The sequence below is a fragment of the Solanum lycopersicum genome, chromosome 1 (genome assembly GCF_036512215.1).
Source record: "Solanum lycopersicum chromosome 1, SLM_r2.1".
Classification (NCBI taxonomy): Eukaryota; Viridiplantae; Streptophyta; class Magnoliopsida; order Solanales; family Solanaceae; genus Solanum; species Solanum lycopersicum.
The window spans coordinates 2,761,564-2,775,976 of NC_090800.1; the positions used below are offsets into that span (position 1 = coordinate 2,761,564).

At 33.9% G+C, this 14,413-nt stretch overlaps 1 protein-coding gene across 1 annotated transcript; it reads left to right on the top strand.

Annotated features, from left to right (window-relative positions):
- The first annotated feature begins 1,026 nt into the window (after nt 1-1,026).
- LOC101267921 (biotin carboxylase 1, chloroplastic) lies at nt 1,027-13,994 on the top strand. Its single transcript, XM_004228477.5, has 17 exons — nt 1,027-1,211; nt 4,198-4,296; nt 5,015-5,340; nt 5,655-5,796; nt 7,247-7,345; nt 7,486-7,542; nt 8,531-8,602; nt 9,063-9,152; nt 9,961-10,020; nt 10,288-10,473; nt 10,649-10,741; nt 11,096-11,177; nt 11,833-11,939; nt 12,507-12,582; nt 12,714-12,760; nt 12,848-12,910; nt 13,747-13,994. Exons 2-17 carry the CDS (start codon nt 4,240-4,242, stop codon nt 13,798-13,800), a joined length of 1,611 nt encoding a protein of 536 aa, XP_004228525.2. The 5' UTR covers nt 1,027-1,211; nt 4,198-4,239; the 3' UTR covers nt 13,801-13,994.
- The last annotated feature ends 419 nt before the right edge of the window (nt 13,995-14,413 follow it).

The following is a 14,413-nucleotide window of genomic DNA, read 5'->3' on the forward strand; positions in this document are numbered from 1 at the left end:
CCTAATTAAACCCATTTTATTCCTACTAAAAACTTCAAAGAACCTCTCTGTTTAATTTATATATTTTTTTTAAAAATAAATACTTTTAACTAATAAAAAATAAAAAGTAATTCATGTTTTTTCTTAATCTCATTTTATCAATTAAAAATAAAATAAATTTATGATTTTTTTGTTTGAAAATATATGACATAATAGTAAAATCATGATTAATTTTCATTCAGATAAAAGTAAACAAAATTAACAAATTACTAAGATTTTTTCTCAAATTGATATGGGATAAACATATGTTGATCAAAGAATAATTAAAAAAAATTGTTTTAAAAGAATATATTTATTTTTTAAAAAGAACAATTTTTAGCTCATATGAAATAATAAAAAACATTTTTAATCAAAATATTGACTATAAAGCATTTTCAAATGAAACTATTGATTAGGCATATTATAAATTTTACATATTTAAGACATTTTGACTCTTTCCCAAAAAAATTACTTTAAATACGGGTCGAGTTTGAGTCCCTTTGAATATAGAGCCGCTCTTGTTAGAAAATATTTCACTTTTTTTTAGTGAATCCAAATTTAATCAGACTCTAATATAGATGTCGAATACGGTAAAAATAAATGAAAAATTTACATAAATATACTATAATAAAAAAATATTTACTATTTATAACAATAGTATTTTTTTCACTTGACCATTTTTAATTTATTTATAATACAAGTTTGATACATATTACAAAGAACAATATATTATTTACATATAATACAAGTTTTAATGATCGAATAATACATTTATCACACATTTTAATACACTTATAATACAATATGACAATTTTTTACCAAACAAACATAATATATTTCAAAAACAATTATAATTCAAATATATTACATACATAATTCACTTTTAATACATATTACATATTTATCACAATATTGCTACAAGTGATAATAAATAAAAAAAAATATCGCTAAAAGCAATAATTATTTTTTTAAAATGTATTAATTTATGTAATTTTTCCAAAATAAATCACAAAGCCCATTAGCAGCTAAAACCTGTAACACAGTTTTTGGCGGACCTTTCAATCTTGTTTGGAACAGAGTCTCAAGTTTTATTGCTTTCTTGTTTTCATCGACATCATCAACTTCTCATTCTTCAAATCTACCGCACACCCACCTCCTCATTCATTCTCATTTCTCTGTCAGAGTAGTAATTGGTAAGCTAATTACACTTCTTGTTCCTTGTTTTCTTCAGTTTCTTGTTATGTGCACTGATATATTCTTTATGGGTTTTGATTCAATGTTCTAAAGATTTGTTTTTTTTTTCCATATCCATCTTGTCTTTCATCCCCATTTTTCTGTTGAAGTAGTGATTTGTAAGCTAATTACAGTTCTAATTGCCTGTTTTCTTTCATGTTGTTGTTATGCTTTGTGGGATTTGAATCAGTGTTCTAAAGATTTGTTTTTTTTTTCATACCCACCTTGTCTTTCATCCCCATTTATCTGTCAAAGTAGTGATTTGTAAGCTAATTACACTTCTTGTTCCTTGTTTTCTTCAGTTTCTTGTTATGTGCACTGATATATTCTTTGTGGGTTTTGATTCAATGTTCTAAAGATATGTTTTTTTTTCCATGCCCATCTTGTCTTTCATCCCCATTTTTCTGTTGAAATAGTGATTTGTAAGCTAATTACAGTTCTAATGCCTGTTTTCTTTCATGTTGCATTGAGATGTTGTTTGTGGGTCTTGATTCATTGCTCTAAAGATTTGTTTTTTTCCATACACATCTTGTCTTTCATCCCCATTTATCTGTCAAAGTAGTGATTGGTAAGCTAATTACACTTCTAATTGCCTGTTTTCTTTCATGTTGTTGTTATGCTTTGTGGGATTTGAATCAATGTTCTAAAGATTTGTTTTTTTTTCCATGCCCACCTTGTCTTTCATCCCCATTTTTCTGTTGAAGTAGTGATTTGTAAGCTAATTACAGTTCTAATTGCCTCTTTTCTTTCATGTTGCATTGAGATGTTGTTTGTGGGTCTTGATTCATTGCTCTAAAGATTTGTTTTTTTCCATACCCATCTTGTCTTTCATCCCCATTTATCTGTCAAAGTAGTGATTGGTAAGCTAATTACACTTCTAATTGCCTGTTTTCTTTCATGCTGTTGTTATGCTTTGTGGGATTTGAATCAATGTTCTAAAGATTTGTTTTTTTTCCATGCTTGTCTTTCATCCCCATTTTTCTGTTGAAGTAGTGATTTGTAAGCTAATTACAGTTCTAATTGCCTGTTTTCTTTCATGTTGCATTGAGATGTTGTTTGTGGGTCTTGATTCATTGCTCTAAAGATTTGTTTTTTTCCATACACATCTTGTCTTTCATCCCCATTTATCTGTCAAAGTAGTGATTGGTAAGCTAATTACACTTCTAAGTCCTTGTTTTCTTCACTTTCTTGTTATGTTCTGCTTTATTCTTTGTGGGTTTTGAATCAATGTTCTAAAGATTTGTTTTTTTTTCCATACCCATCTTGTCTTTCATCCCCATTTCTCTGTTGAAGTAGTGATTTGTAAGCTAATTACAGTTGTAATTGCCTCTTTTCTTTCATGTTGTTGTTATGCATTGAGATGTTGTTTGTGGGTCTTGATTCATTGCTCTAAAGATTTGTTTTTTTCCATTCCCATCTTGTCTTTCATCCCCGTTTCTCTGCCAAAGTAGTGATTTGTAAGCTAATTACAGTTCTATATGCTTGTTTTCTTTCATGTTGTTGTTATGAATTGAGATGTTCTGTGTGGGTCTTGATTCAATGTTCTAAAGATTTGATTTTATTCCATACCCACCTTGTCTTTCATCCCCATTTCTATGCTTCCACATCTCTATCTCTCTGTTAGTGTAGTTCTCTGCTTCCACATCTCTATCTATCTGTCAGTGTAATTCTCTGCTTCCACATCTATTTATTCGTCAGTGTAGTTCTCTGCTTCCAGATCTCTATCTCTCTGTCAGTGTAATTCTTTGCTTCCACATCTCTATCTATCGATCAGTGTAATTCTCTGCTTCCATATAGTTTAAATTGTTTGTTTTTCTTCATTTTCTTGTTTTGCATTGTTTCATTCTTTGCGAGTCTTGAATCAATGTGAAAAAGATCTGTTTTTTATTTCCATATCCACCTAGTCTGTTTTTTTCTATTTCTCTGCTTACAAGTCTCTATTTCTCTGTCAGTGTAATAGGTACGGACTAAGCTAATTACAATTATAATTGATTGTTTTCTCCATTTTCTTGTTTTGCATTGTGTTATTCTTTGTGGGTCTTGAATCAATGTTCTAAAGATTTGTTGTTTTCCCCTATCTACCTAGTCTTTCTCTGCTTCCTCATCTCTTTCTCTGTCAAAGAAATAGGTACAGACAAAGCTAATTATAGTTCTAAATTGCTTGTTCTTCATTTTGTTGTTATGCATTGATTTGTTATTGTGGGTCTTGATTCAATGTTCTAAGGATTTGTTCTTTTTTCCATACCTACCTCCCCATTTCTCTGCTTCCATGTCTCTTTCTCTCAGTCAGTGTAATAGGTTCGGACTAAGCTAATTACAGTTCTGATTGTTTGTTTTCTTCATTTTGTTGTTTTGCATTGTTTTTTTCTTTGTGGATATTGAGTAATGTTCTAAAGATTTGTTCTTTTTCCATACCCACCTGTCTTTCATCTGCTTCCACATATCTTTCTCTCTGTCAAAGTAATAGGTACAGACTAAGCTAATTACAGTTCTAATTGTTTGTTTACTTTCATTTTGTTTTGTTTTATTCTTTATGGGTCTTGAATCAATGTTCTAAAGATTTTTTTTTCCATACGTACCTAATCTTTTATACCCATTTCGCTGCTTACACATCTCTCTCTCTGTCAAAGTAATAGGTACAGACTAAGTTAATTACAGTTCTAAATCGCTTGTTTTCTTCATTTTGTTGTTTTTCATTGTTTTATTCTTTGTGGGTCTTGAATCATTCTTCTAAAGATTTGTTCTTTTTCCACACCCACCTAGTTTTTTATCCCCCTCTCTGATTTTTTCATGTCTTCCTCCCCCCTCTTTTTCTCTGTCCAACGTAATAGGTACACACTAAGCTAATGACATTTCTTATTGCTTGTTTTCTTCATTTTCTTGTTAATCATTGTGTTATTCTTTGTGGGTCTTAGATCAATGTTCAAAAGATTTGTTTTTCCCCAGTTCTTGGCAGGAAGACAGGAATTGGATTACATTGATCAGGAAATGGATTCTGCAGCCATGACTAGCGTTTGTGGCAAATCTGCTCTTTGCTCTACTCCCGTAAGGCCACTTTTATATGTAATGTGTGTTAATCTTAAAATCCTGCTTTGTTATTAATGATATGCTCTTCTGGGAATTGACCTGACAGGTTAAATATCACTAAATAGTAATAATACCTTTGGTATTTAATAATTGCTGACAAAAAAATCATATGATGTGTTAAAATATTTTGGTATTTTAGACCGGCAAATGCTTGGTATCAATAAAGACTTAGCTAAAGATAGGCACACATGAAGAAAAAGATACATACAGGTGATAGCTACTAGTTGAGGATAGGTTTTAGACTTGAATGGAACTTTAATTGTTTATTTTTATATAAGTATTTTTTATTTATATATTTTACTATGATATGAGCTTAAATGAAGAAATGAGGATTCATAAAGCCGACCCCAACTTGTTTGTGACTGAGGCATAGTTGTTGTTTTTGTGTTAAAAGGTGTTTCTTTTTTCTTAAAACTACTTGAAGCATCATCATGTAAAAGAGAGGTAGGGAGAATTTGAAGTCTTCTAGGCACATTTGTTTCTTTCTTTCAATATATAAACGTTCTTGCACACTTCTCAACATGAGAGTCCTAGAGGGGATGTTATGGTGCATTTTGTTAGTAGGTATTTTCTGTATGAGTTGAAATATATGCTGCTTTTTTGCACCTTTCTGCCCGCCAAGTGAAGATCTTGACGCTACAGATAACCTTAAACTTTGGGTGCATGTTCTGAATAGGGTTTATTTTTGGGGAGAACGAGCGGTATTAGGAGCTCGCAGTGTAGCTTTATAGCTGGAAATAGGATAAACTTTCCAAGGCAGACAGCTCAAGCACACAGAGTTCGTACTAATTCTCGCAAGGGTCATGGTGCTCTTACTGTGACATGCCGCGCCGAGAAAATTTTGGTGGCAAATAGAGGAGAGATTGCTGTTCGCGTGATCCGAACTGCCCATGAGATGGGAATTCCTTGTGTTGCGGTTTATTCGACCATTGATAAAGATGCCTTACATGTGAAGCTAGCTGATGAATCTGTTTGCATTGGAGAAGCACCAAGTAATCAGTCGTAAGTTATCAGAAACTTGCTGTTCTTATTGGACAAAACTAAGTTTAAATTCTTTGCATTTTTTAAATATCAAGCCAAAGATTTTCATTGATAATGACAAGGCCATTAGTTCCGTATACAAGAGGTATACCAAAAAAGGAGAAACCTACAAAATATGGTTCTCTCCAAATGATACCCAATCCTCTATACAAACCGGAACTAAATGGGTGCACCAAAAGAAAATTCTTAACATTTTCTTTTCTTTATTTGATCTTCGTTTCATAGTTTTCATCTCCAAGAATCACGGAATTTACATCTCCATTTACCATGTATAGGTATTTAGTGATCCCAAATGTCTTGTCTGCTGCTATCAGTCGCGGATGTACAATGTTGCATCCTGGATATGGTTTCCTTTCTGAGAATGCAAGTTTTGTTGAGATGTGCAGAGAACATGGAATCAACTTTATTGGGCCAAATGTAAGTTCCTACACACGTCATTATCTTATGACCTAAATTATACCTGTAGGCATCTGTATTTTCCATGATATCTGTGTTGTATTCAGTAGATACTAACAAAACAGGAACACGAAAGGTAACACTTAGTATTATTCTAATCGATTCATATTAGATATTAAAGCCATCAATTCAAGATATTGAACTTAAAGTATTTATCTAGTGTGATTCCTATACAGATGCTCATGATCACTGCTATATCAAGTATAGTAGTACAGTGAAATCTTAATCTGTTTTATCTATCTGTGTATGGTTTGAAGAAATTCAGCTGATCCTCATGTCTTGTATATAAACATGGGAGTTCTAAGGCACCCAACGGTGGCATAGTGGTCAATGAAGTAGATTAGGCAAAAACAAAGTGATTTCTTCCCATCTGTTCCAACCTTGGTGAACAGAATTATCTGGTACCTGTGTTAGTGGGATGTAGCAGGTACCCTGTAGAATTACTTGAGGTGTGCTTAGCTGGCCCCAACACCACATTTATTAAATAAAGCTTCTAATAATTAGCTGGCGTTTTGTGGGTTAATAATCAAATATTTGGTTTAAGAGTAGAAATTACTAGGATAAATTGAAATGTTTTCAGGCTTCAGCCATGTGATAGAGCTCTGTGGTATGACCCAGAGAGTTTGTTGTCTTCTGCTCAATAAGATCTCTCGAATAGGTATATCTACATCTCTTTATAACTACCTGGTAGTTTCTCTTCCTCCATCAGAAGATAATTTTTTCAGTATAAGCTGAATGTTTTAATACAACAATCTGACACTCTCAAGCATGATAAGAAAGAAAAATTAGCTTTGAGATTAGTGACTTATTGATGGAGGTCCCTTTTCTTGTTTCTTTTCCAAAACAGCAAACATATACATACATAACCATGTCATTTCCTTCCCTTGCTCAATGGAAGCATATGCATCATTTGCCCTCAGAATGTATTCTGCTATGTTTTGGTTAATAGCCACATAAATTAAAAGGATTACTTAAATTCTTTGTCTTTTAGCAACAGCTTTCTCTGGCTTTAAGTAAAAATCTTATTTTTGTAATATCTACTTCCAACTCTGTTCACCAAATAAAACTAAAAGTTAGTAAAGGACAATATCACACATTCTACTTAACCTGAGAGCCATAATAAACATGGTTATTCGTCCCAAGGAGTTGATCTAGTGATTGAGGCACTGGAATGACAGCCTGGAGATCCCTGGTTTGAATCCTAGCAACAACACTTGTTGGGCACATCTGCTCCAGCTTTGCTAGGCAGGATTGCCTTGGTAATCTGTGATTGTTGGTCGAACAGCCTGCCTGTGGATCAGTCAAATTGTGCTAGCTGGTCCCAACACTATAAATATGAAAAGACATATGGTTGCTCAAAACACGAGGAAATGTAAACATCATTATAAAAGATTTTATCTTAAAATTGCAGCCAGACAGTATAAGAGTCATGGGTGACAAAGCCACTGCTAGAGATACAATGAAGAATGCTGGTGTTCCAACTGTACCAGGAAGTGACGGACTATTGCAGGTATCACTGTGTCATGCCATAATTCTTTGATTCATTTCCGTAATTTGAACATTGTCATATGCACATGCATTTTATATTTATTTGTATAAGTGTTGCTGTTTCTTGGCTACCTACTAATAACTAGATAATCCCCATTGTAGAGTACTGAAGAAGGTGTAAAGCTTGCCGAGGAGATTGGTTACCCAGTGATGATTAAGGTAACTTTTCTCAAAACTGAAGTAGCTTGAATTATCAAATGCTCTGTGGTATGAGGTATCTAAAATATATCCCTTCGACTATATTGGTTATATCTGTATATGTCAAATACCTGTCACTTGTGCATTTGGAGACTGAATGGCTTGATGGGTTTGCTTGCTGGACTTGTTGTCTCTTTAATACTAGGCGGCTATAGTATTATGGACTTTTGTGAAAACATTTTCCGGTCTTGAATACCTTTCCGCATTAAGAAACTGGTCTTGTTTGTTCTACAGTTATCATCCTTGTCTCATACATAGTTTTGCTTCTTTTAGCCTCTGAAGTTGTGTATGACATGAAACTTCTTTTCTGGCATTCTACTTCTAGTGAATGTTCTCTTCTAACAATGGAAACTGTATAGGACTTGATGTAGTTAATTGTTCTTTAATGGTAATTTCGAATAAAGGATCAAGTCATCAACTTGACAGGTCTAGGAAAGACATTTTTAACATAACTAACTGGGCAAAATTTTATTGGCATAACTAAAGGTATCCTGACATTTCCAGAGAAGATATTACTACACCGATGCAGACTCCGTGCTTCTTGCAAACCCTCTTTTGGATAAATGCAAAGAAAGACGTCAATTAGCGACACTCTCAACTGGAACAATTGTTATATTTGACACAAGCGAAACCTCCATTTATTTTGCTCATTTTGAAAATTTTACTGAACTGCTTCACTATCAAATGTTATATTTGAATCCATCATTATTTTAGTATGAAAAGTTACATAGTTTGAATATCATACTGTGGTACAATGCTATATCTGGTTCTTATCTACCTGCTTTGATAGTTTTGTAATGCTTAATTTTAGTCAAGAATATAATAAAGGGAAACAGAGAAAAAGGATGTTTGATGCACAATTATGGAAGTTATTTGCTCGAAAGAAAGTGATGAAAGTTGAGCAACTGAAGGGTTGTCACTGATCTTGTGAAGCTTTTATATTTTGAAGGCAACAGCTGGTGGTGGTGGACGTGGAATGCGTCTTGCTAAAGAACCTAACGAGTTCGTAAAATTATTGCAGGTACTTTCTTTGTATCATATTTTAATCTTTAAGTCTCAAACAGTAGGTGAAGATCAGTCTCTTGCTTTTGACTTCTTTAATCTCTGGAGATTCATCCAATGAGATCTTTTGGAATTTTCATATAGATGAAAGTAGTATTTCGTGTAATTTGTTATTGAGGAAACTGTTGTGACTGTTGCATATCCTCTTTTGCTTTCTTCACGCACTTGTTATTTTCAGATATCATTGTTATTATTTCCTGAGCATTTGATAATACCTCATATCACCGTGCTCATGCATGTGAATGGAAACTCTTTTTACATAAGCTTTGCACAGCATTTTCTTCCATGATGGTCTCTAATCATCCTTTTCTATGAATCATACGTAATTTAGCAGACCCACAAAACATATCATGAAGCATAATTGCTCTTACCCCAGATTTCTGACTTTATCGCTAAGCTTGGTCTTTTTTCACTTTCAGCAAGCTAAGAGTGAAGCAGCAGCTGCATTTGGAAATGATGGCGTTTATCTGGAGAAGTACATCGTAAATCCTAGGCACATTGAATTTCAGGTATCATTGCACCTTACTGCATTAACCAAGAGGATTTTCTAACTGAGAAAAAAAGAATTTGACTCCATAGAGATCGAAGTTTTACGTGAGTTCTAGGAAAGAACTGGATTACTTTTTATTTTTAAAAAGCCACTCTGTTGTGGGAAGAATTGGAATACATGTATCAAATGACTGACAACTCTTGGATGTTGGACATTACATCTTACAACTGCTAATGAGCTGTTGTCTCAGGCTTTGTGTGCACATAAAATGTCTGAGTTATGGATTTGTGTTTCTTTTGTTTTGGCAGATTTATTTCTTTATATTTGGACTCGAAATTTTCACATATATTTGACCCAGAAGAATCAATCTTAGAAAAGAAAAAAAACGCTTTGCTATTAGTATAACAATTATGAACAACTTCTACAATAGACACGCACTATTTTTTTTGCTGTTTATTGAATCTTATCTGATTTACTCGTCCTTTAATTTCAACTATCCTGAGATATCTGTAGTTCAACCTATTTCAGTTTGCTGTTTATTGAATCTGTGAGGAGCCCAGTTGCATCTTTTACCCTTAGCATCACGAGTGATCAACATAAACTAAATGACCATTAGAAAGTGCATTTCTTTTCTAAAGTATCTTCTTTAATCAATCTCATGCAGAAAATTAAATAATCCTAATTATTGTTTGAAAGTATTGTAGATAGTTTATCTCCTTATAGGTGGTAATCCTTGTTGGTTTAACCATTCACATTGTAATATACAGTTAATATTCTATTATTTTATGATTCAAATGTGCTGATTCACAGCTTTATGCTATATGCAGGTTTTGGCGGACAAGTATGGTAATGTTGTACACTTTGGAGAGCGTGATTGCAGTATTCAGGTAGGTACAATGTTATACAAATATCTTTTGTTTGATCCTCTGCATTTTTGTGATTTGCATTATTGGGAAGCTCTTCCGTATAATAAATTCTGTAAATAATTGGTGATGCTTCATTTTGTTGTAACATGGTTGGTTGAATGTCAAACACTCCTTTATGATTAATTATGTTTAAGACAATCATTATATTGTTAGACTATGTCAGTAATCTTGTTTGGCCAAGTGGCATACACTAACAAACTGCACCATTGAAATGGCTTATTTGTGCAGAGAAGAAACCAAAAGTTGCTGGAGGAAGCACCATCCCCTGCATTGACAGCAGAGCTGAGGAAAGCCATGGGTGATGCTGCTGTGGCAGCAGCAGCATCTATAGGTTACATTGGTGTTGGAACCATAGAGTTCCTATTGGATGAGAGAGGCTCCTTTTACTTCATGGAAATGAACACTCGTATTCAGGTGAAAGAAGCTCTGTTCAAGATCTAAGCTTTTTTGATAATTAGAAACTCAATGATAACAATGTAATCTGCCTTCATTGTTTCTGTTTTAGTTTTATAAAAAACAATGTAATCTTTCTTTTACTTCTAATATTGTTTAGCAAATAATGTAATATGTCGATTTGCTGAATATCTAGGTAGAGCATCCGGTGACAGAAATGATATCCTCTGTTGATCTGATAGAGGAACAGATCCGTGTCGCTATGGGAGAAAAGCTCCGATACAAACAGGTAACATCAATTTTTCTTTGAGTTGGACTTCTTTTTCTGGAAAGAGACGGACAAGGAAAATTATAACAATTTCAGTGAAAAATTGTGTTTTGACTTGTACTATATTAAAATGAGAGTTCAAAAGTCTGTAATGCTTAAAGTAAGTTGCATGGATGTAATTCGGTGCATAAAAGTAATTTTGTGGTGTATAAAATGGTCCTTTGTTGCTTTGTATTATATAATGTTGATAGAGGATCAGATAAGAAATGATAAAAAGAATTCCTCTGAGGAGTGATGATATCTGTAAGATCGCCAATAACAGAACTATGGTTAATTATCTAATTTTCATTTGTTAATTTGTGTTCTTACTTACAGGAGGATATTGTGCTTAGAGGACATTCAATTGAATGCCGTATAAACGCAGAAGATGCTTTCAAAAACTTCAGACCCGGCCCAGGTTTTATTGAATCTTTCGTAGAATAATATTTTCCTTTATAGCATGATTAATGACCTACAAGGCAGACTCTGTCAGAATATTTATTTACAAATTAAGGTTGAATCATACTTCATTGTGATATCAACCGGCCTGGGTAAGGAAATCATTCTGTGTTTCAGAATGGTGTACATGACGTTAAAAAAGTCCTCAGATGTTTTAATAAGTTCATATTGATCCCTGCATGTGAATGTTGCCAGAGATAAATATGCAAATGCCATAGCAATATAGACATAATTCACATCGTTTCTAATAAATTTCAGTTAATATAGAGATGATAAGTAGTTGATGACTTTCTTTATTTGTCTTCCCGCAGTTCCTTTCCTATTATGGTGAATTTACCCCGATTTTACATTTCAGAAGAAATTGATGTAAAAAAAAATTGCTATTCAATTCTTGAGTTCTTATAATTTACATTGGGAACTGTCTGCATTAAAGTGAAACTTGTGAGAAGAAAATGACATTTATGATTTGTATGACTGAATTGCGCTTTGTTGGATATGCTCAATTCTGTTTACTTGAATGGAAGCCAGATTGTAAAGCAGAATAGACATTACTTCACTGTTTTGCATTTTACCTGATATATCTGGAAACTGAAGCTTTTTTTTTTCATGAATAGGGAGAATCACTTCATATTTACCAGCTGGAGGTCCATTTACGCGTATGGATAGCCATGTTTATCCTGACTATGTGGTTCCACCTAGCTACGATTCCCTGCTGGGAAAGGTGGATTTCTTTCTCTTTACCGTCCCGTTTTCCATGTACCTTGACCCTCTCTTGTATTTCTTTATGGACATGTACTGTGGGGGCACTTGGGTGGTCACTCTTCTCTTCTTAAGTCGACTGCTTAATGCTTTTCCCATTTCGAATTATCCAAGTACAATTGCCACAAAGTCCAGCAGAAACCATGGAAGTTGGTACTCATGTTTTTCTAGACCACCCAATGAATGTTAAAAACCAAAAGTAGATTTGTGCGGTAGTAAACCTTATGCAAGACATGTGGTTTGACGATTAGTTTATATTTACTGATTTTGAAAATCTTAGCCATCTTTCCGTAGTCAAGTTACTAGTATTTAAATGGATTCTGTGGACTGGACTTGAGCGAACTTCTATTGTAGTATACGATTATAGCAGTATGCACGACTGTTTTTCCATTTCTCATGTCGATGGTCGTTATTTGAAGTTGATAACACAGCAATTAAAAAGCTGTTTGATCTTTGTTGTAGCTTGTTCTACTATTTCCTTCTATTAACATTTCTTTTTTCCTAAAAATTATTTATGAAACTGGTGCAGCTCATCGTATGGGCTCCAACACGCGAGAGGGCTATTGAGCGCATGAAAAGAGCACTTGATGACACCGTTATCACTGGTAAGACCAACCTTCAATGGTTTCCTGGATATATGAGTGCTTATTTGCACCGCAAAGTAGAGTTGGTTCCTTAAGTTGCCATGAGAGGTTTAAAATCCACCCAGCACTTAAATTACATTTTCTTTTGACAGGAGTTCCTACCACAATAGAATATCATAAACTCATCCTTGATATCGAGGTAGGTGGACTACCATGTTCTTAACGTGTATACTGACTCGGGAGATTTCGGTGAACTTAATTTTGCTTTGTGTCCTTTGTTCAACAGGACTTTAAGAACGGGAAAGTTGATACTGCTTTCATTCCAAAGCATGAGGAAGAATTAGCTCCGGTAAGTAATGGAATTGATATCTTTAAGCTTTTAAGCTACAACATGACCATCTTCATCGTCCATTTTGAATGCTATTGCTTGCTTGCAACTTGTAGTGTAGAAACGCGAAAGATTAGATGATACAACACTTAGAAACTCGGTAATGGTTGTACTAACCATAAATCCTAATCTTAATATTTCTCTTGTTTTTGCAGTCATTTAGTTCAATCAAAATGAGATATAAGAATTTGAAAAATAGATTTTTCTTTTCAACAACATACCCAGTGTGGGGAGGGTTTAGGGAGGGTAGAGAGACTATTTCCAAAAGATCCTCGGCTTAAGTAATGCGTATCAAAGCAGTTAGTAATTAGATAACACTTCTATGTTCCATCTGATGCTAGACAGAATTCTATTACAAGAACAACGTACCTAGTGTAATCCCACAAGTGGGGTCTGGCAGTCTGGGGAGGGTAATATGTACGTAGACATTACCTTACCTTTGTGGGGTAAAGAGGTTGTTTCTGATAGACCTGCGGCTCAAAAGAAGTAGACTATTCATGTGCTATCCATTTAAGTTTTGTGTTTTCCAGTATTTTGTCAACGGGCGGATGTATACTTTGGCTCAGGCACTGCATATGTGTTTATTATAACTACAGAAGCATAACAATAGATAAGTGGTAGAATCTCAAACTCGAACCATAAATTTCAAATCGTGAATCTGTCTCTTGCTATCCTTCTTAATACATGTGTAACTAAATGTCAAATTGTTCTTGAAAGCTACTTTTTTTCCGCGCAAATGCGCTGTAAATTTCATTATTCACTAGTGTAAGTTGATATTTTTAACTTTGTGATTGCAGCCTCAGCAAATTGTTCCAGCAGCAAGCAAGGAGCTGATCAATGCCAATGCTTAATTATTCTTCTATTTAGTTTTAGTTTTTTCTTCTCTGATTTTCTTGCTTCATCAAGTGAATATAGTTTAAGAACATTACTCTCATTGGAACTTGAAGTGAGTGCATTTTTGGATATAACTTTCATCTCCTTTAATATTTAGCTTGTTGTATTTAAAGATACACAAGACTGAATGAAATTATTCTCTTTTTATAAATCATCTTATTATGTGATTTCAACAAAATACAGAAGATTGAGTGTATGCAGACGTTACCGTGCCAGTCTTTTCTTTTATCTCGAGAGGGGTTAATTCAAACCCCTATGGTAAAATAAGAACTAGGCCCCCACCCACCTTTAACCTTTGTAAGGTTGTTTTCGATAGACAATCAGCATTTCAGAGAGGCAGTGGTATGGAGGTTTTACCCCTTAGAATTGTTAGTAGGCGCGAATTCAAACTAGTCAAGTTGCAGTTTTCGATAGACTGATAGCTTTAGTTAAATCGTTGTTTTCAATAGATTGTCAGCTTTTCGGAGAGGAGGTGGTATGGAGGTTTTACCTCTTAGGGTTAGTAGGCGTGAATTCAAACTAGTCAAGTTGGTATTTAAAGATACACAAGACTGAATGAAATTATTCTCT

Coding starts and splice junctions, on each gene's coding strand:
- LOC101267921 (XM_004228477.5), top strand. CDS start 4,240: ATGGATTCTGCAGCCATGACTAGCGTTTGTGGCAAATCTGCTCTTTGC. Junction 10,742..11,095: donor AAAAGCTCCGATACAAACAG/GTAACATCAATT, acceptor TCTTACTTACAG/GAGGATATTGTGCTTAGAGG. Junction 11,178..11,832: donor AAACTTCAGACCCGGCCCAG/GTTTTATTGAAT, acceptor TTTCATGAATAG/GGAGAATCACTTCATATTTA.